At 38.2% G+C, this 26,873-nt stretch overlaps 1 protein-coding gene across 1 annotated transcript in view; it reads left to right on the top strand.

The window, feature by feature from the left end:
• The first annotated feature begins 590 nt into the window (after positions 1-590).
• Positions 591-26,873, top strand: part of LOC135481045 (latent-transforming growth factor beta-binding protein 4-like) — a 44,545-nt gene continuing 18,262 nt past the window's right edge. Inside the window, exons 1-8 of the mRNA XM_064760975.1 lie at positions 591-615; positions 1,169-1,288; positions 2,497-2,622; positions 7,173-7,292; positions 12,928-13,053; positions 18,267-18,386; positions 22,845-22,964; positions 24,168-24,293. Coding sequence (XP_064617045.1) covers positions 591-615; positions 1,169-1,288; positions 2,497-2,622; positions 7,173-7,292; positions 12,928-13,053; positions 18,267-18,386; positions 22,845-22,964; positions 24,168-24,293 — 883 coding nt within the window. The remainder of the gene's footprint in view (positions 616-1,168; positions 1,289-2,496; positions 2,623-7,172; positions 7,293-12,927; positions 13,054-18,266; positions 18,387-22,844; positions 22,965-24,167; positions 24,294-26,873) is intronic.

Below are 26,873 nucleotides of genomic sequence, written 5' to 3'. Positions count from 1 at the left end.
TGGGGTACAAGAAACAAAACGACCAAACAGATTCAGCAAATGGTATTTGACATCCTCATTTAACAGACGATTTTATTTTCGGTTTGCTATTGCTCCCGGTGTGTGTTACATGACATCAGACATAACCTGGTTGACTGTATTGTCTGTGCTATGGCTGACTCTGTATATTAGTTATCTGACAACTCTGTAATTATGTAAACCCTGCCAATTCTGTAATTATGTTTGAAAAGTCATTGGCCCATTTCATTAGGAATAGATACTTGATCCCCCTATGTTAAAATGTTGGTTGTTTATTTTGAATTTTAAAACCGTGCGAATATTTGGATATGAATGTTTTCATATTTACGTCGAAAGTCGGTCATAACTGTTTCATGGCCTTATTTTATATTCTCGTCACGATATGGCAAAAATATTGCCAGGGTGTCATCAGTTCTCATTCATTCATCATTTTATTCAAATTGAACCACGTATGGCGTTTAGGGCACAACAACTTTGTGCTTCAAAACTGTGTCTCATGAAGAACACTCACTACCTAACGACCACCTGTCGGGTACACACTCTCCGTGGGTGAGTTATCTACCGCTGTAGTGATGACTGTTCTGATGGAGTCATTAGGTGTGTGTACATATACTGTGTCTTTTTGTGGAGTCCAAGCGGCCAAATGAGTCCCTCCAATGGACACCCCAACCATTATACTGTTGAAGGTGCGGAGCTTTAAATAGCTAAGAAAGGTGGGATTACAGTTTAGTGTATTAGCTTACTTGCAAAAGCAAAAAAACTCACACAGTAGTTATTTCTACCGGGACACGAGGTAAATGATGTTAAGGAATCGACACTTTAGCAATGCTGTATACGTCAGGGTGGTTATCGTGGGCAACAAGGTGAACCATAAATCTGGATCTGCTTCACCAGCACGGTCGTTCATCTAATACGTGACATTCTCGTCGCTGACAAACAGTGGTATACGGCTGTTTGGAAGGCCACGAATGCACAGGTGTTACCCTGAGTATGACGTCGAGTGTCGCCTTAATAGACCGGGCTGCAGGTCGCCTCTGTTGGTAATACAAATGCCTCCATCACGATATTTTAACTTCTTAGGGTTAGGACATGGAAGTAATATAACATTTTCGTATTGTAAGTAACAAATATATGTCGATTTTTTCTTTAGATGTAGACGAATGTAATGGTGATAACCTCTGTTCTGCTAATGCTGACTGTGACAATACTGTTGGGAGTTACATCTGTACCTGTAAAGACGGTTACCATGGGAACGGAAGCCAATGTGAAGGTAAATGTAAAACTTAGCCTGATATTATCGGGGTTTCATGTTTGCTTTACATATAGATGTAGGTATGTGGGCATTGCCATAACAGAATCATCTGCACAAAGATGGGATTGATTTCTATCCAAACGAAATAACCACACCCTGCATTGAAATAGAGTTAATGTCTTTACGACGTAATGCTCTTTACTTTATTAAGTGGAGTGCTTCTGTTAGATGATTATGATGCGGTATTACAAGGCAAAAGATGAATACACTCACAGCTGCAAACTACAGCGATGATCACTGAAAGATTTATATTGCCCCGGGAGACCTTGGTGTGGCCACCGACAACATAAAGGGGGATTCGCACAATGACAAATGCCACATGCTGCTGTACAACGACCTGCTGCCCATGTTGTGAAGAAGTGCTGATATCGAAACGACCCGTCTATCACAATCTGATACTGCACAGTTGATTGAATGGATGGATGAATGAATGAATGAATGAATGAATGAGTTCTTGGTGTGGGTGCCGACAACATCAATGTGATTCCCACAATGTCAAAGTGCTGATATCAAAACGATCTGTCTACCACAATCTGATACTGCCCAGTTGATTGGATGCATGGATGGATGGATGGATGGATGGATGGATTGGATGGATGGATGGATGGATGGATGATGTGGGTTCCGACAACACAAATGTGATTCGGACAATGGCAAAGTGCTGATATTAAAACGACACGCCTACCACAATCTGATACTGCCCAGTTGATTGAATGGATGGATGAATGAATGATTGATTTGCGAACAACACTAGAAATTTTCAACACGAAACAGTTTAGGTATTAGAGGCGGTCTTTGAATGTAACGTGTGAAACATTTTCTACCATATAATATCTTGTCTGTATATTTTGTGATATCTCAGACTGATCATAACATTTTCGTGAGTCTGTGTGTAGGCCTATCGCCTATTTTTGTAACTAAAAGTAAATGTACTCATGACGGAGATTATGTCTTATTTACAAAGCCACTATGGATACAAGCATTCCCTTTCACAATATCTTTGTGCAAATTTATCACAAAATTGTAAATTGTCTGCATGTGGTATTGTTACGGTCAGAGATCTGATTTACCCATAGAATAATGGGCTAGATATAGAGAATGCTACAGTGACTTTGTAAGTTGTATGATATAGTACAATGAATGTATTGTATGTTTCATCGCTTCAGATATAAACGAGTGCGATGAGGCTCCGTGTGGGTTAAGGGTGTGTCAGAATTCCGTGGGATTATACACATGTCTGAACCAGTGTGTCAATGGATACCGATTGAACTTTCCTTTCGGAGGGTGTTTGGGTGAGTTGGCTAAATTTCTGCACTTATGTAGATGTAGTTGACTCCGACATGAAAATGGTTCTCCTGCACAGAAATGGTTGACTACGACACAGAAATGGTTGACTCCGACACAGAAATGGTTGACTCTGACATGAAAATGGTTGACTCCGACATAGAAATGGTTGACTTCAACATTTTCCTTACACTGTTACATGGACGCACGCGCAAGAAAGTTCCCACCAGTGTAATTATTCAGTAGCAGGAATTTATAACTAGGTGTTATTTCGTGAAAAAACATGAAAATGTACTCCTAAAATAACACTTTGAAGGCTACCAATTCATACCACTTAAAAAGCAGAAAAAACGAAGAATGTACCCCAAGGGAGCAAAAGAAAATATATCTATATATACCAGGCTTCCTGACTGGGAAGCATTAATTGTGGACTGTAGCCAGCTCTGCTCGGGAAGTTGTTATGTTTGGTCGCTAGCAGCTTACTGGACTACCCGCTGGGAGGCCTAAACGGTATAACTTTAACGTTAGAATGCTAGGGAGTTTCCGAGACTTCTCCTCAAGCTGAACATATCACATTGGTAGAAGATATCACAAAGGTAAAACACACCACACTGGTAGAACATATCACATTGGCTGAACATATCACATCGGTAGAACATATCACACTGGTAGAACATATCACATTGGCTGAACATATCACATTGGTAGCACATATCACATTGGTAAAACATATTACATTTGTAGAATATATCACATTGGTAGAACATATCACATTGGTAGAACATATCACATTGGTAGGACATATTACATTGGTATAACATATCACACTTGTAAAAGATATCACACTGGTAGAACATATCACGCCAGTAAAAGATATCACACTGGTAGAACATATCACATTTCTGGGATTGGACGTCCACATTTTCAGCTTAGCCTCCACATTAACCGTTCTGAATAGTTACATTCACAAATTTGGTACTCGGCCCTGTTGGCCCTTGCTTTCAAAGTGTGAAAGCTGTACAGAACGCAAACTGTGATTTTAAAGCACTTCTGATTTGATATCACCTTTTTATGCGGTAACAATAAAGACCATAAGGTCGTAAATGACAGAAATATAACTGTCGCACCAACTCGGACAGCAACCGAACTTCGAAACACACCATTTTTAAATGACTCCGTCGCTAGCAAGGGTATAGGGTAGACTCGATAGGTTCTTCCGATAATTCAGATCATCTTCTTCTTTATCATAGTGGATTATTGTTCCTTTTGATCACTATTTAACAAAAATTATTATTAAGTCACCCAAACAAGTTGTCAGTCGCCTTTTTAATGCTGTATTGCTCTTTGTTTTATTCGAAATATTCCTCGAGTTTATCTTTTCCTTGACAATGCCGATTGTGGCCGGTTCGCAGAAAAAAATGGCGGTTAGCAATGTTTGACTTGCTTTCGATGCGACAGTGCATGTGTGTTTACTGTAACATTATGGTTTCATTATCCACTAATAACTAGGTGATATTCAGTCAGGACTGTAGGATTAAAGGAAACACGTTTTTGTAGCGTGCATCTTTGACATGTTGAGAACAACAAACTCGCAAAGATCGAGTTCCAGGTTAGTGAATGGTAGGGTACGGGTCTGTATTTTTGAAAGCTAAGCATCGATCAGCTCAAATCCGACTGAAATTTTTGCTATTATTGTAGGATCAACCAAATAATTACTTATCACAAAATATCAATCTCGGTTGTGCACGTGTTAGCTGTTTTATCTGATCAGCCAGTATGGTTTTTTTGTCCCAGATCCACAGCATAGCCTGTTTAAAGTTACTTGATTGCTTAAATTTAATTAATCTATTAAACCCCAACCCAGTACAAGTGGTTTACGAAATTTTCCAATCTCCTTTGCGATGACGAAATGCAAAGCATATGTTGTATAATGGTATGTTCAAACACCAATCTGGTTGGTATTAAAATATTATCTCTGCTATATAAATTTAAACTCTCTTTATATAGCACAGATTCCACTACTAAACTTGGCTGATACAAAATCGGGTTTTGGAATTAGCCAGCACAGAATCAGACACCTAATGGCTAGCAATACATGCCAACCGTGTAGACCATTCAACCAACAGGCCCCCTCCAAAAGAACTGACTGTTTGACGTCCGCTCAATAGCTCCACAACAAAACAGCTCTCAGAACAGGTCGATTTTCAACATCGGAATCTGTGCTTAGTCCAGAAAGCACATTTTTAATTATGATTATAATACTATTTCTTGAAAATCACTTTCTAAATGACAACAGCCAATGTAATGTGAAAACTGTACGTTGACACACGTGCAATACCTCAAGCCACACAGTGCTGTGAAATACTATACTTGATATGCTGTAGCCTAGAACGGCTATTCTTGTCCAAAGATCGATCAGCTCCTAACAAACACAACCGAATTTTTGCTGCTATTTTAGAATAGCCCAAATAATTGTCTTTCACAAAATATCTGTCTTGTTTCTCAACTAGTCCAGTGAATATAAGAAGAAAATTGGTTTAGCAAAACAAATTGCAAAACGATTTATTTTGGTGGTATATCTGTCAGATGAATTTTCCAGAATGACTTGCTCAAAGTCTGCCAAAATCTAAGAAGTGTAGCTGAGCCTAATTTTCATAAATGCGACATTTGCCGCCTAGAAATCCCTAATATTTCAATTTCTAGCTGTATTGCAGTGTTATTATTAAATTATGGTCATTTTGCACGAACGTACTGATGTATAAAAATGTGAATTCGCACAAATGTATACCCCAAAAGTATCAATGGAGGACACGCCAATTGAAACATAAACCATTGCTTTCAAATCAAACAAACATTTCTTATTTTTAACAATGGTTATTCTGTTGACACATTTGCACATCTTGCGATAGAACAAAATGGGTATATCCTGTTGTAAAACAAAGTTCGCCTGCACTAATCAGTGATCTGCCTCAAGGTTTCTGTAATTTCGACGATTGTATGTATTTGTCTTTTTCTGGGTCTATACTCATGCATCGGCTTTCTCAGAAAACTAAGGTAATATGTCTCTACGTAAACATAAGAAGTCAAATTACTCCTATAATTCATAAGATTTTCCGAGATTAAAGCTAACTATCAGGATTATAAATGTATATATACTAGTGGGTGGAAAGAAGGAGTTTGTGTCTTCAGCTGTTTTTTGCGCAGTAAGTCCGTTGTCTTCATCTTCCATACCCATCTTTACTTTTCTGCCGAGGCTAAGGCTCTTCTCAATTTATCAAACAAAGGATAAAATTCTATATTTCAAAAGTTAAAATTCATTATACAGACTTTTAATCAAAGAGTATTCGGCGTTTTTTGTGAGGGTGATTGGGACCTTCAAGTGTTCAGTGTGTGGGGTACAAGAAACAAAACGACCAAACAAATTCAGCAAATGGTATTTGACATCCTCATTTAACAGACGATTTTATTTTCGGTTTGCTATTGCTCCCGGTGTGTGTTACATGACATCAGACATAACCTGGTTGACTGTATTGTCTGTGCTATGGCTGACTCTGTATATTAGTTATCTGCCAATTCTGTAATTATGTAAACCCTGCCAATTCTGTAATTATGTTTGAAAAGTCATTGGCCCATTTCATTAGGAATAGATACTTGATCCCCCTATGTTAAAATGTTGGTTGTTTATTTTGAATTTTAAAACCGTGCGAATATTTGGATATGAATGTTTTCATATTTACGTCGAAAGTCGGTCATAACTGTTTCATGGTCTTATTTTTTTCTCGTCATGATATGGCAAAAATATTGCCAGGGTGTCATCAGTTCTCATTCATTCATCATTTTATTCAAATTGAACCACGTATGGCGTTTAGGGCACAACAACTTTGTGCTTCAAAACTGTGTCTCATAAAGAACACTCACTACCTAACGACCACCTGTCGGGTACACACTCTCCGTGGGTGAGTTATCTACCGCTGTAGTGATGACTGTTCTGATGGAGTCATTAGGTGTGTGTACATATACTGTGTCTTTTTGTGGAGTCCAAGCGGCCAAATGAGTCCCTCCAATGGACACCCCAACCATTATACTGTTGAAGGTGTGGAGCTTTAAATAGCTAAGAAAGGTGGGATTACAGTTTAGTGTATTAGCTTAGTTGCAAAAGCAAAAAAACTCACACAGTAGTTATTTCTACCCGGGACACGAGGTAAATGATGTTAAGGAATCGACACTGTAGCAATGCTGTATACGTCAGGGTGGTTATCGTGGACAACAAGGTGAACCATAAATCTGGATCTGCTTCACCAGCACAGTCGTTCATCTAATACGTGACATTCTCGTCGCTGACAAACAGTGGTATACGGCTATTTGGAAGGCCACGAATGCACAGGTGTTACCCTGAGTATGACGTTGAGTGTCGCCTTAATAGACCGGGCTGCAGGTCGCCTCTGTTGGTAAAACAAATGCCTCCATCACGATATTTTAACTTCTTCGGGTTAGGACATGGAAGTAATATACCATTTTCGTATTGTAAGTAACAAATATATGTCGATTTTTTCTTTAGATGTAGACGAATGTAATGGTGATAACCTCTGTTCTGCTAATGCTGACTGTGACAATATTGTTGGGAGTTACACCTGTACGTGTAAGGACGGTTACCATGGGAACGGAAGCCAATGTGAAGGTAACTGTAAAACTTAGCCTGATATTATCGGGGTTTCATGTTTGCTTTACATATAGATGTAGGTATGTGGGCATGGCCATGACAGAATCATCTGCACAAAGATGGGATTGATTTCTATCCAAACGAAATAACCACACCCTGCATTGAAATAGAGTTAATGTCTTTACGACGTAATGCTCTTTACTTTATCAAGTGGAGTGCTTCTGTTAGATGAGTATGATGCGGTATTACAAGGCGAAAGATGAATACACTGACAGCTGCAAACTACAGCGATGATCACTGAAAGATTTATATTGCCCCGGGAGACCTTGGTGTGGCCACCGACAACATAAAGGTGATTCGCACAATGACAAATGCCACATGCTGCTGTACAACAACCAGCTGTCCATGTTGTGAAGAAGTGCTGATATCGAAACGACCCGTCTATCACAATCTGATACTGCACAGTTGATTGAATGGATGAATGAATAAATGAATGAATAAATGAATGAGATCTTGGTGTAAGTGCCGACAACATCAATGTGATTCCCACAATGTCAAAGTGCTGATATCAAAACGATCTGTCTACCACAATCTGATACTGCACAGTTGATTGAATGGATAAATAAATGAATGAATGAATGAATGAATGAATGAATGAATGAATGAATGAATGAATGAATGAAGGAGATCTTGGTGTTGGTTTCGACAACACAAAAGTGATTCGAACAGTGGCAAAGTGCTGATATCAAAACGATCTGTCTACCACAATCTGATACTGCACAGTTGATTAAATGAATAAATAAATGAATGAATGAATGAATGAATGAGATCTTGGTGTGGGTGCCGACAACACAAAGGTGATTCGGACAATGGCAAAGTAAGTGCTGGTATCAAGACGATCTGTCTAACACAATCTGATAATGCACAGTTGATTGAATGGATGAATAAATGAATGAATGAATAAATTTTTTTTTTTTTTTGATTGGTGTTTTACGCCGTACTCAAGAATATTACACTTATACGACGGCGGCCAGCATTATGGTGGGTGGAAACCGGGCAGAGCCCGGGGGAAACCCACGACCATACGCAGGTTGCTGGCAGACCTTCTCACGTTCGGCCGCCACCATGAGCTGGACTTGAACTCACAGCGACCGCATTGGTGAGAGACTCCTGGGTCATTACGCTGCGCTAGCGCTTTAACCGACTGAGCCACGGAGGCCCCGAATGAATAAATGAATGAATGAATGAATGAATGAGATCTTGGTGTGGGTGCCAACAACACAAAAGTGATTCGGACAATGGCAAAGTGCTGATATCAAAACGATCAGTCTACCACAATATGATACTGCACTGTTGATTGAATGGATGAATGAATGAATGAATGAATGAATGAATGAATGAATGAATGAATGAATGAATGAATGAATGAATGAATGAATGAATGAATGAATGAAAGAATGAATGAGATCTTGGTGTGCGTGCCGACAACACAAAGGTGATTCGGACAATGGCAAAGTGCTGATATCAAAACGATCTGTCTACCACAATCTGATACTGCACAGGTGATTGAATGGATGAATAAATGAATGAATAAATGAATAAATGAATGAGATCTTGGTGTGGGTGCCGACAACACTAAAGTGATTCGGACAATGGCAAAGTGCTGATATCAAAACGATCTGTCTAATACAATCTGATACTGCACTGTTGATTGAATGGATGAATAAATGAATGAATAAATGAATAAATGAATGAGATCTTGGTGTGGGTGCCGACAACACAAAAGTGATTCCCACAATGGCAAAGTGCTGATATCAAAACGATCTGTCTAATACAATCTGATACTGCACTATTGATTGAATGGATGGATGAATGAATGAATGAATGAATGAATGAGATTATGGTGTGGGTGCCGACAACACAAATGTGATTCGGACAATGGCAAAGTGCTGATATCAAAACGATCTGTCTAATACAATCTGATACTGCACTATTGATTGAATGGATGAATAAATGAATAAATGAATGAATGAATGAGATTATGGTGTGGGTGCCGACAACATAAAAGTGATTCGGACAATGGCAAAGTGCTGATATCAAAACGATCTGTCTAATACAATCTGATACTGCACTATTGATTGAATGGATGAATAAATGAATAAATGAATGAATGAATGAGATCTTGGTGTGGGTGCCGACAACATAAAAGTGATTCGGACAATGGCAAAGTGCTGATATCAAAACGATCTGTCTAATACAATCTGATACTGCACAGTTGATTGAATGGATGAATAAATGAATGAATAAATAAATAAATGAATGAGATCTTGGTGTGGGTGCCGACAACACAAAAGTGATTCGGACAATGGCAAAGTGCTGATATCAAAACGATCTGTCTAAAACTATCTGATACTGCACAGTTGATTGAATGGATGAATAAATGAATGAATAAATAAATAAATGAATGAGATCTTGGTGTGGGTGCCGACAACACAAAAGTGATTCGGACAATGGCAAAGTGCTGATATCAAAACGATCAGCCTACCACAATCTGATACTGCACTGTTGATTGAATGGATGGATGAATGAATGAATGAATGAATGAATGAATGAATGAATGAATGAATGAATGAGATCTTGGTGTGCGTGCCGACAACACAAAGGTGACCCGGACAATGGCAAAGTGCTGATATCAAAACGATGTGTCTACCACAATCTGATACTGCACAGTTGATTGAATGGATGAATAAATGAATGAATGAATGAAGGAAGGAGATCTTGGTGTGGGTGCCGACAACACAAAAGTGATTCGGACAATGGCAAAGTGCTGATATCAAAACGATGTGTCTACCACAATCTGATACTGCACAGTTGATTGAATGGATGAATAAATGAATGAATGAATGAATGAATGAGATCTTGGTGTGGGTGCCGACAACACAAAGGTGATTCGGACAATGGCAAAGTGCTGATATCAAAACGATGTGTCTACCACAATCTGATACTGCACAGTTGATTGAATGGATGAATAAATGAATGAATAAATGAATAAATGAATGAGATCTTGGTGTGGGTGCCGACAACACAAAAGTGATTCGGACAATGGCAAAGTGCTGATATCAAAACGATCTGTCTAATACAATCTGATACTGCACTATTGATTGAATGGATGAATAAATGAATGAATAAATGAATAAATGAATGAGATCTTGGTGTGGGTGCCGACAACACAAATGTGATTCGGACAATGGCAAAGTGCTGATATCAAAACGATCTGTCTAATACAATCTGATACTGCACTATTGATTGAATGGATGAATAAATGAATAAATGAATGAATGAATGAGATCTTGGTGTGGGTGCCGACAACACAAAAGTGATTCGGACAATGGCAAAGTGCTGATATCAAAACGATCAGCCTACCACAATCTGATACTGCACTGTTGATTGAATGGATGGATGAATGAATGAATGAATGAATGAATGAATGAATGAATGAATGAATGAATGAATGAATGAATGAGATCTTGGTGTGCGTGCCGACAACACAAAGGTGACTGGGACAATGGCAAAGTGCTGATATCAAAACGATGTGTCTACCACAATCTGATACTGCACAGTTGATTGAATGGATGAATAAATGAATGAATGAATGAAGGAAGGAGATCTTGGTGTGGGTGCCGACAACACAAAAGTGATTCGGACAATGGCAAAGTGCTGATATCAAAACGATGTGTCTACCACAATCTGATACTGCACAGTTGTTTGAATGGATGAATAAATGAATGAATGAATGAATGAGATCTTGGTGTGGGTGCCGACAACACAAAGGTGATTCGGACAATGGCAAAGTGCTGATATCAAAACGATGTGTCTACCACAATCTGATACTGCACAGTTGATTGAATGGATGAATAAATGAATGAATAAATAAATAAATGAATGAGATCTTGGTGTGGGTGCCGACAACACAAAAGTGATTCGGACAATGGCAAAGTGCTGATATCAAAACGATCTGTCTAATACAATCTGATACTGCACTATTGATTGAATGGATGAATAAATGAATGAATAAATGAATAAATGAATGAGATCTTGGTGTGGGTGCCGACAACACAAAAGTGATTCGGACAATGGCAAAGTGCTGATATCAAAACGATCTGTCTAATACAATCTGATACTGCATTATTGATTGAATGGATGAATAAATGAATAAATGAATGAATGAATGAGATTATGGTGTGGGTGCCGACAACATAAAAGTGATTCGGACAATGGCAAAGTGCTGATATCAAAACGATCTGTCTAATACAATCTGATACTGCACAGTTGATTGAATGGATGAATAAATGAATGAATAAATAAATAAATGAATGAGATCTTGGTGTGGGTGCCGACAACACAAAAGTGATTCGGACAATGGCAAAGTGCTGATATCAAAACGATCAGCCTACCACAATCTGATACTGCACAGTTGATTGAATGGATGGATGAATGAATGAATGAATGAATGAATGAATGAATGAATGAATGAATGAATGAATGAGATCTTGGTGTGGGTGCCGACAACACAAAGGTGACTCGGACAATGGCAAAGTGCTGATATCAAAACGATGTGTCTACCACAATCTGATACTGCACAGTTGATTGAATGGATGAATAAATGAATGAATGAAGGAAGGAAGGAGATCATGGTGTGGGTGCCGACAACACAAAAGTGTTTCGGACAATGGCAAAGTGCTGATATCAAAACGATGTGTCTACCACAATCTGATACTGCACAGTTGTTTGAATGGATGAATAAATGAATGAATGAATGAATGAGATCTTGGTGTGGGTGCCGACAACACAAAGGTGATTCGGACAATGGCAAAGTGCTGATATCAAAACGATGTGTCTACCACACTCTGATACTGCACAATTGATTGAATGGATGAATAAATGAATGAATAAATGAATAAATGAATGAGATCTTGGTGTGGGTGCCGACAACACAAAAGTGATTCCCACAATGGCAAAGTGCTGATACCAAAACGATCCGTCCATCACAACCTGATACTGCACAGTTGATTGAATGGATGATCGAATGAATGAGACCTTGGTGTGGGTGCCGACAACACAAAGGTGATTCACAAAATGGCAAAGTGCTGATATTAAAACGACACGCCTACCACAATCTGATACCGCACAGCTGATTGAATGTATGAATGAATGAATGATTGATTTGTGAACAACACTAGAAATTTTCAACCAGTTTTTTCGAAACAGTTTAGGTATTAGAGAGGGTCTTTGAATGTAACGTGTGAAACATTTTCTGAAATATAATATCTTGTCTTTATATTTCGTGATATCTCAGACTGATCATAACATTTTCGTGAGTCTGTGTGTAGGCCTATCGCCTATTTTTGTAAGTAAAAGTAAATGTACTCATGACGGAGATTATGTCTTATTTACAAAGCCACTGTGGATACAAACATTCAAGTTCACAATATCTTTGTGCAAATTTATCACAAAATTGTGAATTGTTCTGCAAGTGGTATTGTTACGGTCAGAGATCTGATTTACCCATAGAATAATGGGCTAGATATAGAGAATGCTACAGTGACTTGTATGATATAGTACAATGAATGTATTGTATGTTTCATCGCTTCAGATATAAACGAGTGCGATGAGGATCCGTGTGGGTTAAGGGTGTGTCAGAATTCCGTGGGATCATACACATGTCTGAACCAGTGTGTCAGTGGATTCCGATTGAAAGATCTTTTCGTAGGGTGTTTGGGTGAGTTGGCTAAATTTCTGCACTTATGTAGATATAGCTGACTCCGACATGAAAATGGTTCTCCTGCATAGAAATGGTTGACTACGACACAGAAATGGTTGACTCCGACACAGAAATGGTTGACTCTGGCATGAAAATGGTTGACTCCGACATAGAAATGATTGACTTCAACATTTTCCTTACACTGTTACATGGACGCACGCGCAAGAAAGTTTCCACCAGTGTAATTATTCAGTAGCAGGAATTTATAACTAGGTGTTATTTCGTGAAAAAAACATGAAAATGTACTCCTAGAATAACACTTTGAAGGCTGCCCTACCAATTCATACCACTTAAAAAGCAGAAAAAACGAAGAATGTACCCCAAAGGAGCAAAAGAAAATATATCTATATCTATATCTATCTACCAGGCTTCCTGACTGGGAAGCATTTATTGTGGACTGTAGCCAGCTCTGCTCGGGAAGTTGTTATGTTTCGTCGCTAGCAGTTTACTGGACTACCCGTTGGGAGGCCTAAACGGTATAACTTTAACGTTAGATTGCTAGGGAGTTTCCGAGACTCCTCCTCAAGCTGAACATATCACATTGGTAGAAGATATCACAAAGGTAAAACATATCACACTGGCTGAACATATCACATTGGTAGAAGATATCACATTGGTAGAACATATCACATTGGTAGAACATTGGTAGAACATTGGTAGAAGATATCACATCGGTAGGACATATCACCTTGGTAGAACATATCACACTGGTAGGACATATCACATTGGTAGAACATATCACATTGGTAGGACATATCACATTGGTAGAACATATCACATTGGTAGAACATATCACATTGGTAGGACATATCACATTGGTAGGACATAATATATTGGTAGGACATATCACATTTGTGGAACATATCACATTGGTAGGACATATCACATTGGTAGAACATATCACATTGGTAGAACATATCACATTGGTAGAACATAATATATTGGTAGGACATATCACATTTGTGGAACATATCACATTGGTAGGACATATTACATTGGTAGAACATATCACATTGGTAGGACATATCACATTGGTAGAACATATCACATTGGTAGAACATATCACATTGGTAGGACATATCACATTGGTAGAACATATCACATTGGTAGGACATATCACATTTGTGGAACATATCACATTGGTAGAACATATCACATTGGTAGAACATATCACATTGGTAGAACATATCACCTTGGTAGAACATATCACATTGGTAGGACATATCACATCGGTAGGACATATCACATCGGTAGAACATATCACACTGGTAAAACATATCACATTTGTAGAACATATCACATTTGTAGAACATATCACATTGGCAGGCGATATCACACTGGTAGGACATATCACATTGGTAGGACATATCACATATCACATTGGTAGAACATATCACATTGGAAAAACATATCACATTGGTAGGACATATTACATTGATATAACATATTACACTTGTAAAAGATATCACACTGGTAGAACATATCACGCTGGTAAAAGATATCACACTGGTAGAACATATCATATTTCTGGGACTGGACGTCCGCATTTCCAGATTAGCCTCCACATTAACCGCTCTGAATATTTACATTCACAAATTTTGTACTCGGCCCTGTTGGCCCTTGTTCTCAAAGTGTGAAAGCTGTACAGAACGCAAACTGTGATTTTAAAGCATTTCTGATTTGATATCACCTTTTTATGCGGTAACAATAAAGACCATAAGGTCGTAAATGACAGAAATATAACTGTCGCACCAACTCGGACAGCATCCGAACTTCGAAAAACGCCATTTTCAAATGACAAGGTTGCTAGTAAGGGTATAGGGTAGACTCGATAGGTTCTTCCGATAATTCAGATCATCTTCTTCTTTATCTTAGTGGCTTATTGTTCCTTTTGATCACTATTTAACAAAAATTATTATTAAGTCACCCAAACAAGTTGTCAGTCGCCTTTTTAATGCTGTATTGCTCTTTGTTTTATTCGAAATATTCCTCGAGTTTATCTTTTCCTTGACAATGCCGACTGTGGCCGATTCGCAGAAAAAAATGGCGGTTAGCAATGTTTGACTTGCTTTCGAAGCGACAGTGCATGTGTGTTTACTGTAACATTATGGTTTCATTATCCACTAATAACTAGGTGATATTCAGTCAGGACTGTAGGATTAAAGGAAACACGTTTTTGTAGCGTGCATCTTTGACACGTTCAGAACAACAAACTCGCAAAGATCAAGTTCCAGGTTAGTGAATGGAAGAGTACGGGTCTGTATTTTTGAAAGCTAAGCATCGATCAGCTCAAATCCGACTGAAATTTTTGCTATTATTGTAGGATCAACCAAATAATTACTTATCACAAAATATCGATCTTGGTTGTGCACGTGTTAGCTGTTTTATTTGATTAGCCAGTATGGCTTTTTTGTCCCAGATCCACAGCATAGCCTGTTTAAAGTTACTTGATTGCTTAAATTTAATTAATCTATTAAACCTCAACCCAGTACAAATGGTTTACGAAATTTTCCATTCTCCTTTGCGGTGACGAAATGTAAAGCATATGTTGTAGAATGGTATGTTCAAACACCGATCTGGTTGGTATTAAAATATTATCTCTGCTGTATAAATTTAAACTCTCTTTATATAGCACAGATTCCACTACTAAACCTGGCTGATACAAAATCGGGTTTTGGAATCAGCCAGCACAGATTCAGACACCTAATGGCTAGCAATACATGCCAACCGTCTAGACCATTCAACCAACAGGCCCCCTCCAATAGAACTGACTCTTTGACGTCCGTTCAATAGCTCCACAACGAAACGGCTCCCAGAACAGGTCGATTTTCAACATCGGAATCTGTGCTTACTCCAGAAAGTACATTTTTAATTATGATTATAATACTATTTCTTGAAAATCACTTTCTAAATGGCACCAGCCAAAGTAATGTGAAAACTGTAGCTTGACACATGTGCAATGCCTCAAGCCACACAGTGCTGTGAAATACTATACTTGATATGCTGTAGCCTATAGCGGCTATTCTCGTCCAAAGATCGATCAGCTCCTAACAAACACAACCAAATTTTTGCTGCTATTTTAGAATAGCCCAAATAATTATCTTTCACAAAATATCTGTTTTGTTTCTCAGCTAGTCCAGTGAATATAAGAAGAAAATTGGTTCAGCAAAACAAATTGCAACACAATTCATTTTGTCAGATGAATTTTCCAGAATGACTTGCTGAAAGTCCACCAAAATCTAAGAAGTGTAGCTGAGCCTAATTTTCATAAATGCCACATTTGCCGCCTAGAAATCCCTAATATTTCAATTTCTAGCTGTATTGCAGTGTTATTATTAAATTATGGTCATTTTGCACGAACGTACTGATGTATAAGAATGTGAATTTGCACAAATGTATACCCCAAAAGTATCAATGGAGGACACGCCAATTGAAACATAAACCATTGCTTTCAAATCAAACAAACATTTCTTATTTTTAATAATGGTTATTCTGTTGACACATTTGCACATCTTGAGATAGAACAAAATGGGTATATCCTGTTGTAAAACAAAGTTCGCCTGCACTAATCAGTGATCTGCCTCAAGGTTTCTGTAATTTCGACGATTGTATGTATTTGTCTTTTTCTGGGTCTATACTCATGCATCGGTTTTCTCAGAAAACTAAGGTAATATGTCTCTACGTAAACATAAGAAGTCAAATTACTCCTATAATTCATAAGATTTTCCGAGTTTAAAGCTAACTATCAGGATTATAAATGTATATATACTAGTGGGTGGAAAGAAGGAGTTTGTGTCTTCAGCTGTTTTTGCGCAGTAAGTCTGTTGTCTTCATCTTCCATACCCATCTTTACTTTTCTGCCGAGGCTAAGGCTCTTCTCAATTTATCAAACAAAGGATAAAATTCTATATTTCAAAAGTTAAAATTCATTATACAGACTTTTAATCAAAGAGTATTCGGCGTTTTTTGTGAGGGTGATTGGGACCTTCAAGTGTTCAGTGTGTGGGGTACAAGAAACAAAACGACCAAACAGATTCAGCAAATGGTATTTGACATCCTCATTTAACAGACGATTTTATTTTCGGTTTGCTATTGCTCCCGGTGTGTGTTACATGGCACCAGACATAACCTGGTTGACTGTATTGTCTGTGCTATGGCTGACTCTGTATATTAGTTATCTGACAATTCTGTAATTAAGTAAATCCTGCCAATTCTGTAATTATGTTTGAAAAGTCATTGGCCCATTTCATTAGGAATAGATACTTGATCCCCCTATGTTAAAATGTTGGTTGTTTATTTTGAATTTTAAAAGCGTGCGAATATTTGGATATGAATGTTTTCATATTTACGTCGAAAGTCGGTCATAACTGTTTCATGGCCTTATTTTATATTCTCGTCACGATATGGCAAAAATATTGCCAGGGTGTCATCAGTTCTCATTCATTCATCATTTCATTGAAAATGAACCACGTATGGCGTTTAGGGCACAACAACTTTGTGCTTTAAAACTGTGTCTCATGAAGAACACTCACTACCTAACGACCACCTGGCGGGTACACACTCTCCGTGGGTGAGTTATCTACCGCTGTAGTGATGACTGTTCTGATGGAATCATTAGGTGTGTGTACATATACTGTGTCTTTTTGTGGAGTCCAAGCGGCCAAATGAGTCCCTCCAATGGACACCCCAACCATTATACTGTTGAAGGTGCGGAGCTTTAAATAGCTAAGAAAGGTGGGATTACAGTTTAGTGTATTAGCTTAGTTGCAAAAGCAAAAAAACTCACACAGTAGTTATTTCTACCCGGGACACGAGGTAAATGATGTTAAGGAATCGACACTGTAGCAATGCTGTATACGTCAGGGTGGTTATCGTGGACAACAAGGTGAACCATAAATCTGGATCTGCTTCACCAGCACAGTCGTTCATCTAATACGTGACATTCTCGTCGCTGACAAACAGTGGTATACGTCTATTTGGAAGGCCACGAATGCACAGGTGTTACCCTGAGTATGACGTCGAGTGTCGCCTTAATAGACCGGGCTGCAGGTCGCCTCTGTTGGTAATACAAATGCCTCCATCACGATATTTTAACTTCTTAGGGTTAAGACATGGACGTAATATACCATTTTCGTATTATAAGTAACAAATGTATGTCAATTTTTCTTTAGATGTAGACGAATGTAATGGTGATAACCTCTGTTCTGCTAATGCTGACTGTGACAATACTGTTGGGAGTTACATCTGTACGTGTAAGGACGGTTACCATGGGAACGGAAGCCAATGTGAAGGTAAATGTAAAATTTAGCCTGATATTATCGGGGTTTCATGTTTACTTTACATATAGATGTAGGTATGTGGGCATGGCCATGACAGAATCATCTGCACAAAGATGGGATTGATTTCTATCCAAACGAAATAACCACACCCTGCATTGAAATAGAGTTAATGTCTTTACGACGTAATGCTCTTTACTTTATCAAGTGGAGTGCTTCTGTTAGATGAGTATGATGCGGTATTACAAGGCGAAAGATGAATACACTGACAGCTGCAAACTACAGCGATGATCACTGAAAGATTTATATTGCCCCGGGAGGCCTTGGTGTGGCCACCGACAACATAAAGGTGATTGGCACAATGACAAATGCCACATGCTGCTGCACAACGACCTGCTGCCCATGTTGTGAAGAAGTGCTGATATCGAAACGACCCGTCTACCACAATCTGATACTGCACAGTTGATTGAATGGATGAATGAATGAATGGATGATGTGGGTTCCGAAAACACAAAAGTGATTCGCACAATGGCAAAGTGCTGATATCAAAACGACACCCCTTCCACAATCTGATACTGCACAGCTGATTGAATGGATGGATGAATGAATGATTGATTTGCGAACAACACTAGAAATTTTCAACACGAAACAGTTTAGGTATTAGAGGCGGTCTTTGAATGTAAAGTGTGAAACATTTTCTGAAATATAATATCTTGTCTGTATATTTTGTGATATCTCAGACTGATCATAACATTTTCGTGAGTCTGTGTGTAGGCCTATCGCCTATTTTTGTAAGTAAAAGTAAATGTACTCATGACGGAGATTATGTCTTATTTACAAAGCCACTATGGATACAAGCATTCCTTTTCACAATATCTTTGTGCATATTTATTACAAAAGTGTAAATTGTCCACATTTGGTATTGTTACGGTCAGAGATCTGATTTACCCATGGAATAATGGGCTAGATATAGAGAATGCTACAGTGACTTTGTAAGTTGTATGATATAGTACAATGAATGTATTGTATGTTTCATCGCTTCAGATATAAACGAGTGCGATGAGGCTCCGTGTGGGTTAAGGGTGTGTCAGAATTCGGTCACGGTCGCTAGCAAGGGTATAGGGTAGACTCAATAGGTTCTTCCGATAATTGAGATCATCTTCTTCTTTATCATAGTGGCTTATTGTTCCTTTTGATCACTATTTAACAAAAATTATTATTAAGTCACCCAAACAAGTTTTCAGTCGCCTTTTTAATGCTGTATTGCTCTTTGTTTTATTCGAAATATTCCTCGAGTTTATCTTTTCCTTGACAATGCCGACTGTGGCCTGATCGAGGAAAAAAATGGCAGTTAGCAATGTTTGACTTGCTTTCGATGCGACAGTTCATGTGTGTTTACTGTAACATTATGGTTTCATTATCCACTAATAACTAGGTGATATTCAGTCAGGACTGTAGGATTAAAGGAAACACGTTTTTGTAGCGTGCATCTTTGACATGTTGAGAACAACAAACACGCAAAGATCGAGTTCCAGGTTAGTGAATGGAAGAGTACGGATCTGTATTTTTGAAAGCTAAGCATCGATCAGCACAAATCCTATTGAAATTTTTGCTATTATTGTAGGATCAACCAAATAATTACTTATCACAAAATATCCATCTCGGTTGTGCACGTGTTAGCTGTTTTATCTGATCAGCCAGTATGGCTTTTTTGTCCCAGATCCACAGCATAGCCTGTTTAAAGTTACTTGATTGCTTAAATTTAATTAATCTATTAAACCCCAACCCAGTACAAGTGGTTTACGAAATTTTCCAATCTCTTTTGCGATGACGAAATGTAAAGCATATGTTGTAGAATGGTATGTTCAAACACCAATCTGGTTAGTATTAAAATATTATCTCTGCTGTATAAATTTAAACTCTCTTTATATAGCACAGATTCCACTACTAAACTTGGCTGATACAAAATCGGGATTTGGAATCAGCCAGCACAGATTCAGACACCTAATGGCTAGCAATACATGCCAACCGTCTAGACCATTCAACCAACAGGCCCCCTCCAAAAGAACTGACTGTTTGACGTCCTTTCAATAGCTCCACAACGAAAGGGCTCCCAGAACAGGTCGATTTTCAACATCGGAATCTGTGCTTAGTCCAGAAAGTACAATTTTAATTATGATTATAATACTATTTCTTGAAAATCACTTTCTAAGTGACACCAGCCAATGTAATGTGAAAACTGTAGCTTGACACATGTGCAAAGCCCCAGGCCACACAGTGCTGTGAAATACTATACTTGATATGCTGTAGCCTAGAACGGCTATTCTTGTCCAAAGATGGATCAGCTCCTAACAAACACAACCGAATTTTTGCTGCTATTTTACAATAGCCCAAATAATTATCTTTCACAAAAGATCTGTCTTGTCTGTCAACTAGTCCAGAGAATATAAGAAGAAAATTGGTTTAGCAAAACAAATTGCAACACAATTCATTTTGTCAGATGAATTTTCCAGAATGACTTGCTCAAAGTCTGCCAAAATCTAAGAAGTGTAGCTGAGCCTAATTTTCATAAATGCGACATTTGCCGCCTAGAAATCCCTAATATTTCAATTTCTAGCTGTATTGCGGTGTTATTATTAAATTATGGTCATTTTGCACGAACGTACTGATGTATAAGAATGTGAATTCGCACAAATGTATACCCCAAAAATATCAATGGAGGACACGCCAATTGAAACATAAACCATTGCTTTCAAATCAAACAAACATTTCTTATTTTTAATAATGGTTATTCTGTTGACACATTTGCACATCTTGAGATAGAACAAAATGGGTATATCCTGTTGTAAAACAAAGTTCGCCTGCACTAATCAGTGATCTGCCTCAAGGTTTCTGTAATTTCGACGATTGTATGTATTTGTCTTTTTCTGGGTCTATACTCATGCATCGGTTTTCTCAGAAAACTAAGGTAATATGTCTCTACGTAAACATAAGAAGTCAAATTACTCCTATAATTCATAAGATTTTCCGAGTTTAAAGCTAACTATCAATATTATAAATGTATATATACTAGTGGGTGGAAAGAAGGAGTTTGTGTCTTCAGCTGTTTTTTGCGCAGTAAGTCTGTTGTCTTCATCTTCCATACCCATCTTTACTTTTCTGCCGAGGCTAAGGCTCTTCTCAATTTATCAAACAAAGGATAAAATTCTATATTTCAAAAGTTAAAATTCATTATACAGACTTTTAATCAAAGAGTATTCGGCGTTTTTTGTGAGGGTGATTGGGACCTTCAAGTGTTCAGTGTGTGGGGTACAAGAAACAAAACGACCAAACAGATTCAGCAAATGGTATTTGACATCCTCATTTAACAGACGATTTTATTTTCGGTTTGCTATTGCTCCCGGTGTGTGTTACATGGCATCAGACATAACCTGGTTGACTGTATTGTCTGTGCTATGGCTGACTCTGTATATTAGTTATCTGACAATTCTGTAATTAAGTAAATCCTGCCAATTCTGTAATTATGTTTGAAAAGTCATTGGCCCATTTCATTAGGAATAGATACTTGATCCCCCTATGTTAAAATGTTGGTTGTTTATTTTGAATTTTAAAAGCGTGCGAATATTTGGATATGAATGTTTTCATATTTACGTCGAAAGTCGGTCATAACTGTTTCATGGCCTTATTTTATATTCTCGTCACGATATGGCAAAAATATTGCCAGGGTGTCATCAGTTCTCATTCATTCATCATTTCATTGAAAATGAACCACGTATGGCGTTTAGGGCACAACAACTTTGTGCTTTAAAACTGTGTCTCATGAAGAACACTCACTACCTAACGACCACCTGGCGGGTACACACTCTCCGTGGGTGAGTTATCTACCGCTGTAGTGATGACTGTTCTGATGGAATCATTAGGTGTGTGTACATATACTGTGTCTTTTTGTGGAGTCCAAGCGGCCAAATGAGTCCCGCCAATGGACACCCCAACCATTATACTGTTGAAGGTGCGGAGCTTTAAATAGCTAAGAAAGGTGGGATTACAGTTTAGTGTATTAGCTTAGTTGCAAAAGCAAATAAACTCACACAGTAGTTATTTCTACCCGGGACACGAGGTAAATGATGTTAAGGAATCGACACTGTAGCAATGCTGTATACGTCAGGGTGGTTATCGTGGACAACAAGGTGAACCATAAATCTGGATCTGCTTCACCAGCACAGTCGTTCATCTAATACGTGACATTCTCGTCGCTGACAAACAGTGGTATACGTCTATTTGGAAGGCCACGAATGCACAGGTGTTACCCTGAGTATGACGTCGAGTGTCGCCTTAATAGACCGGGCTGCAGGTCGCCTCTGTTGGTAATACAAATGCCTCCATCACGATATTTTAACTTCTTAGGGTTAGGACATGGACGTAATATACCATTTTCGTATTATAAGTAACAAATGTATGTCAATTTTTCTTTAGATGTAGACGAATGTAATGGTGATAACCTCTGTTCTGCTAATGCTGACTGTGACAATACTGTTGGGAGTTACATCTGTACGTGTAAGGATGGTTACCATGGGAACGGAAGCCAATGTGAAGGTAAATGTAAAACTTAGCCTGATATTATCGGGGTTTCATGTTTACTTTACATATAGATGTAGGTATGTGGGCATGGCCATGACAGAATCATCTGCACAAAGATGGGATTGATTTCTATCCAAACGAAATAACCACACCCTGCATTGAAATAGAGTTAATGTCTTTACGACGTAATGCTCTTTAATTTATCAAGTGGAGTGCTTCTGTTAGATGAGTATGATGCGGTATTACAAGGCGAAAGATGAATACACTGACAGCTGCAAACTACAGCGATGATCACTGAAAGATTTATATTGCCCCGGGAGGCCTTGGTGTGGCCACCGACAACATAAAGGTGATTGGCACAATGACAAATGCCACATGCTGCTGCACAACGACCTGCTGCCCATGTTGTGAAGAAGTGTTGATATCGAAACGACCCGTCTATCACAATCTGATACTGCACAGTTGATTGAATGGATGGATGAATGAATGAATGAATAAATGAATGAGACCTTGGTGTGGGTGCCGACAACATCAATATGATTCCCACAATGTCAAAGTGCTGATATCAAAACGATCTGTCTACCACAATCTGATACTGCCCAGTTGATTGGATGCATGGATGGATGGATGGATGGATGGATGGATGGATGGATTGGATGGATGGATGGATGGATGGATGATGTGGGTTCCGAAAACACAAAAGTGATTCGGACAATGTCAAAGTGCTGATATCAAAACGATCTGTCTACCACAATCTGATACTGCACAGTTGATTGAATGGATGGATGAATGAATGATTGATTTGCGAACAACACTAGAAATTTTCAACACGAAACAGTTTAGGTATTAGAGGCGGTCTTTGAATGTAAAGTGTGAAACATTTTCTAAAATATAATATCTTGTCTGTATATTTCGTGATATCTCAGACTGATCATAACATTTTCGTGAGTCTGTGTGTAGGCCTATCGCCTATTTTTGTAACTAAAAGTAAATGTACTCATGGCGGAGATTATGTCTTATTTACAAAGCCACTATGGATACAAACATTCCAGTTCACAATATCTTTGTGGAAATTTATCACAAAATTGTAAATTGTCTGCATGTGGTATTGTTACGGTCAGAGATCTGATTTACCCATAGAATAATGGGCTAGATATAGAGAATGCTACAGTGACTTTGAATAGTACAATGAATGTATTGTATGTTTCATCGCTTCAGATATAAACGAGTGCGATGAGGCTCCGTGTGGGTTAAGGGTGTGTCAGAATTCCGTGGGATCATACACATGTCCGTACCAGTGTGTCAATGGATACCGATTCGACTTTCCTTTCGGAGAGTGTTTGGGTGAGTTGGCTAAATTTCTGCATTTATGTAGATGTAGTTGACTCCGACATGAAAATGGTTCTCCTGCATAGAAATGGTTGACTACGACACAGAAATGGTTGACTCCGACACAGAAATGGTTGACTCTGACATGAAAATGGTTGACTCCGACATAGAAATGGTTGACTTCAACATTTTCCTTACACTGTTACATGGACGCACGCGCAAGAAAGTTTCCACCAGTGTAATTATTCAGTAGCAGGAATTTATAACTAGGTGTTATTTCGTGAAAAAACATGAAAATGTACTCCTAGAATAACACTTTGAAGGCTGCCCTACCAATTCATACCACTTAAAAAGCAGAAAAAAACGAAGAATGTACCCCAAAGGAGCAAAAGAAAATATATACCAGGCTTCCTGACTCGGAAGCATTAATTGTGGACTGTAGCCAGCTCTGCTCGGGAAGTTTTTATGTTTGGTCGCTAACAGCTTACCGGACTACCCGCTGGGAGGCCTAAACGGTATAACTTTAACGTTAGATTGCTAGGGAGTTTCCGAGACTCCTCCTCAAGCTGAACATATCACATTGGTAGAAGATATCACAAAGTTAAACATATCACACTGGCTGAACATATCACATTGGTAAAACATATCACATTGGTAGAAGATGTCACATTGGTAGGACATATCACATTGGTAGAACATTGGTAGAAGATATCACATCGGTAGGACATATCACCTTGGTAGAACATATCACACTGGTAGGACATATCACATTGGTAGAAGATATCACATTGGTAGAAGATATCACATTGGTAGGACATATCACATTGGTAGTACATAATATATTGGTAGGACATATCATATTTGTGGAACATATCACATTGGTAGAACATATCACATTGGTAGAACATATCACATTGGTAGAAGATATCACATTGGTAGGACATATCACATTGGTAGGACATATCACATTGGTAGTACATAATATATTGGTAGGACATATCATATTTGTGGAACATATCACATTGGTAGAACATATCACATTGGTAGAACATATCACATTGGTAGAACATAATATATTGGTAGGACATATCACATTTGTGGAACATATCACATTGGTAGGACATATCACATTGGTAGAACATATCACATTGGTAGAAGATATCACATTGGTAGGACATATCACATTGGTAGGACATATCACATTGGTAGTACATAATATATTGGTAGGACATATCATATTTGTGGAACATATCACATTGGTAGAACATATCACATTGGTAGAACATATCACATTGGTAGAACATATCATATTGGTAGGACATATCACATTTGTGGAACATATCACATTGGTAGGACATATCACATTGGTAGAACATATCACATTGGTAGGACATATCACAATGGTAGAACATATCACATTGGTAGAAGATATCACATTGGTAGAACATATCACCTTGGTAGAACATATCACATTGGTAGGACATATCACATTGGTAGAAGATATCACATTGGTAGAACATATCACCTTGGTAGAACATATCATATTGGTAGGACATATCACATCGGTAGAACATATCACATTGGTAGAACATATCACATTGGTAGAACATATCACATTTGTAGAACATATCACATTGGCAGGAGATATCACACTGGTAGGACATATCACATTGGTAAGACATATCACATATCACCTTGGCAGGACATATCACATTGGAAAAACATATCACATTGGTAGGACATATTACACTTGTAAAAGATATCACACTGGTAGAACATATCACGCTGGTAAAAGATATCACACTGGTAGAACATATCACGCTGGTAAAAGATATCACACTGGTAGAACATATCACATTTCTGGGACTAGACGTCCGCATTTCCAGATTAGCCTCCACATTAACCGCTCTGAATAGTTACATTCACAAATTTTGTACTCGGCCCTGTTGGCCCTTCCTCTCAAAGTGTGAAAGCTGTACAGAACGCAAACTGTGTTTTTAAATTTCTGAATTGATATCACTTTATTATGTGGTAACAATAACGACCATAACGTCGTAATTAACAGAGATATAACTGTTGCACCCACTCCGACATCTACCGAAATTTGAAAAAGCCATTTTCAAATGACTCCGTCGCTAGCAAGGGTATAGGGTAGACTCGATAGGTTCCTCCGATCATTGAGATCATCTTCTTCTTTATCATAGTGGCTTATTGTTCCTTTTGATCACTATTTAACAAAAATTTAACAAAAAAAGTCACCCAAACAAGTTGTCAGTCGCCTTTTTAATGCTGTAATGCTTTTTGTTTTATTTGAAATATTCCTCGAGTTTATGTTTTCTCTGACGATGCCGACTGTGGCCGATTCGTTGTAAAAAATGGCGGTTAGCAATGTTTGACTTGCTTTCGATGCGACAGTTCATGTGTGTTTACTGTATTCTGTATTTTTGAAAGCTAAGCATCGATCAGCTCAAATCCTATTGAAATTTTTGCTATTATGGTAGGATCAACCAAATAATTACTTATCACAAAATATCCATCTCGGTTGTGCACGTGTTAGCTGTTTTATTTGATTAGCCAGTATGGCTTTTTTGTCCC

Source organism: Liolophura sinensis, chromosome 13 (assembly GCF_032854445.1).
Source record: "Liolophura sinensis isolate JHLJ2023 chromosome 13, CUHK_Ljap_v2, whole genome shotgun sequence".
In the NCBI taxonomy this organism is placed as follows: domain Eukaryota; kingdom Metazoa; phylum Mollusca; class Polyplacophora; order Chitonida; family Chitonidae; genus Liolophura; species Liolophura sinensis.
This window is presented reverse-complemented; position numbering and strand designations above follow the sequence as displayed.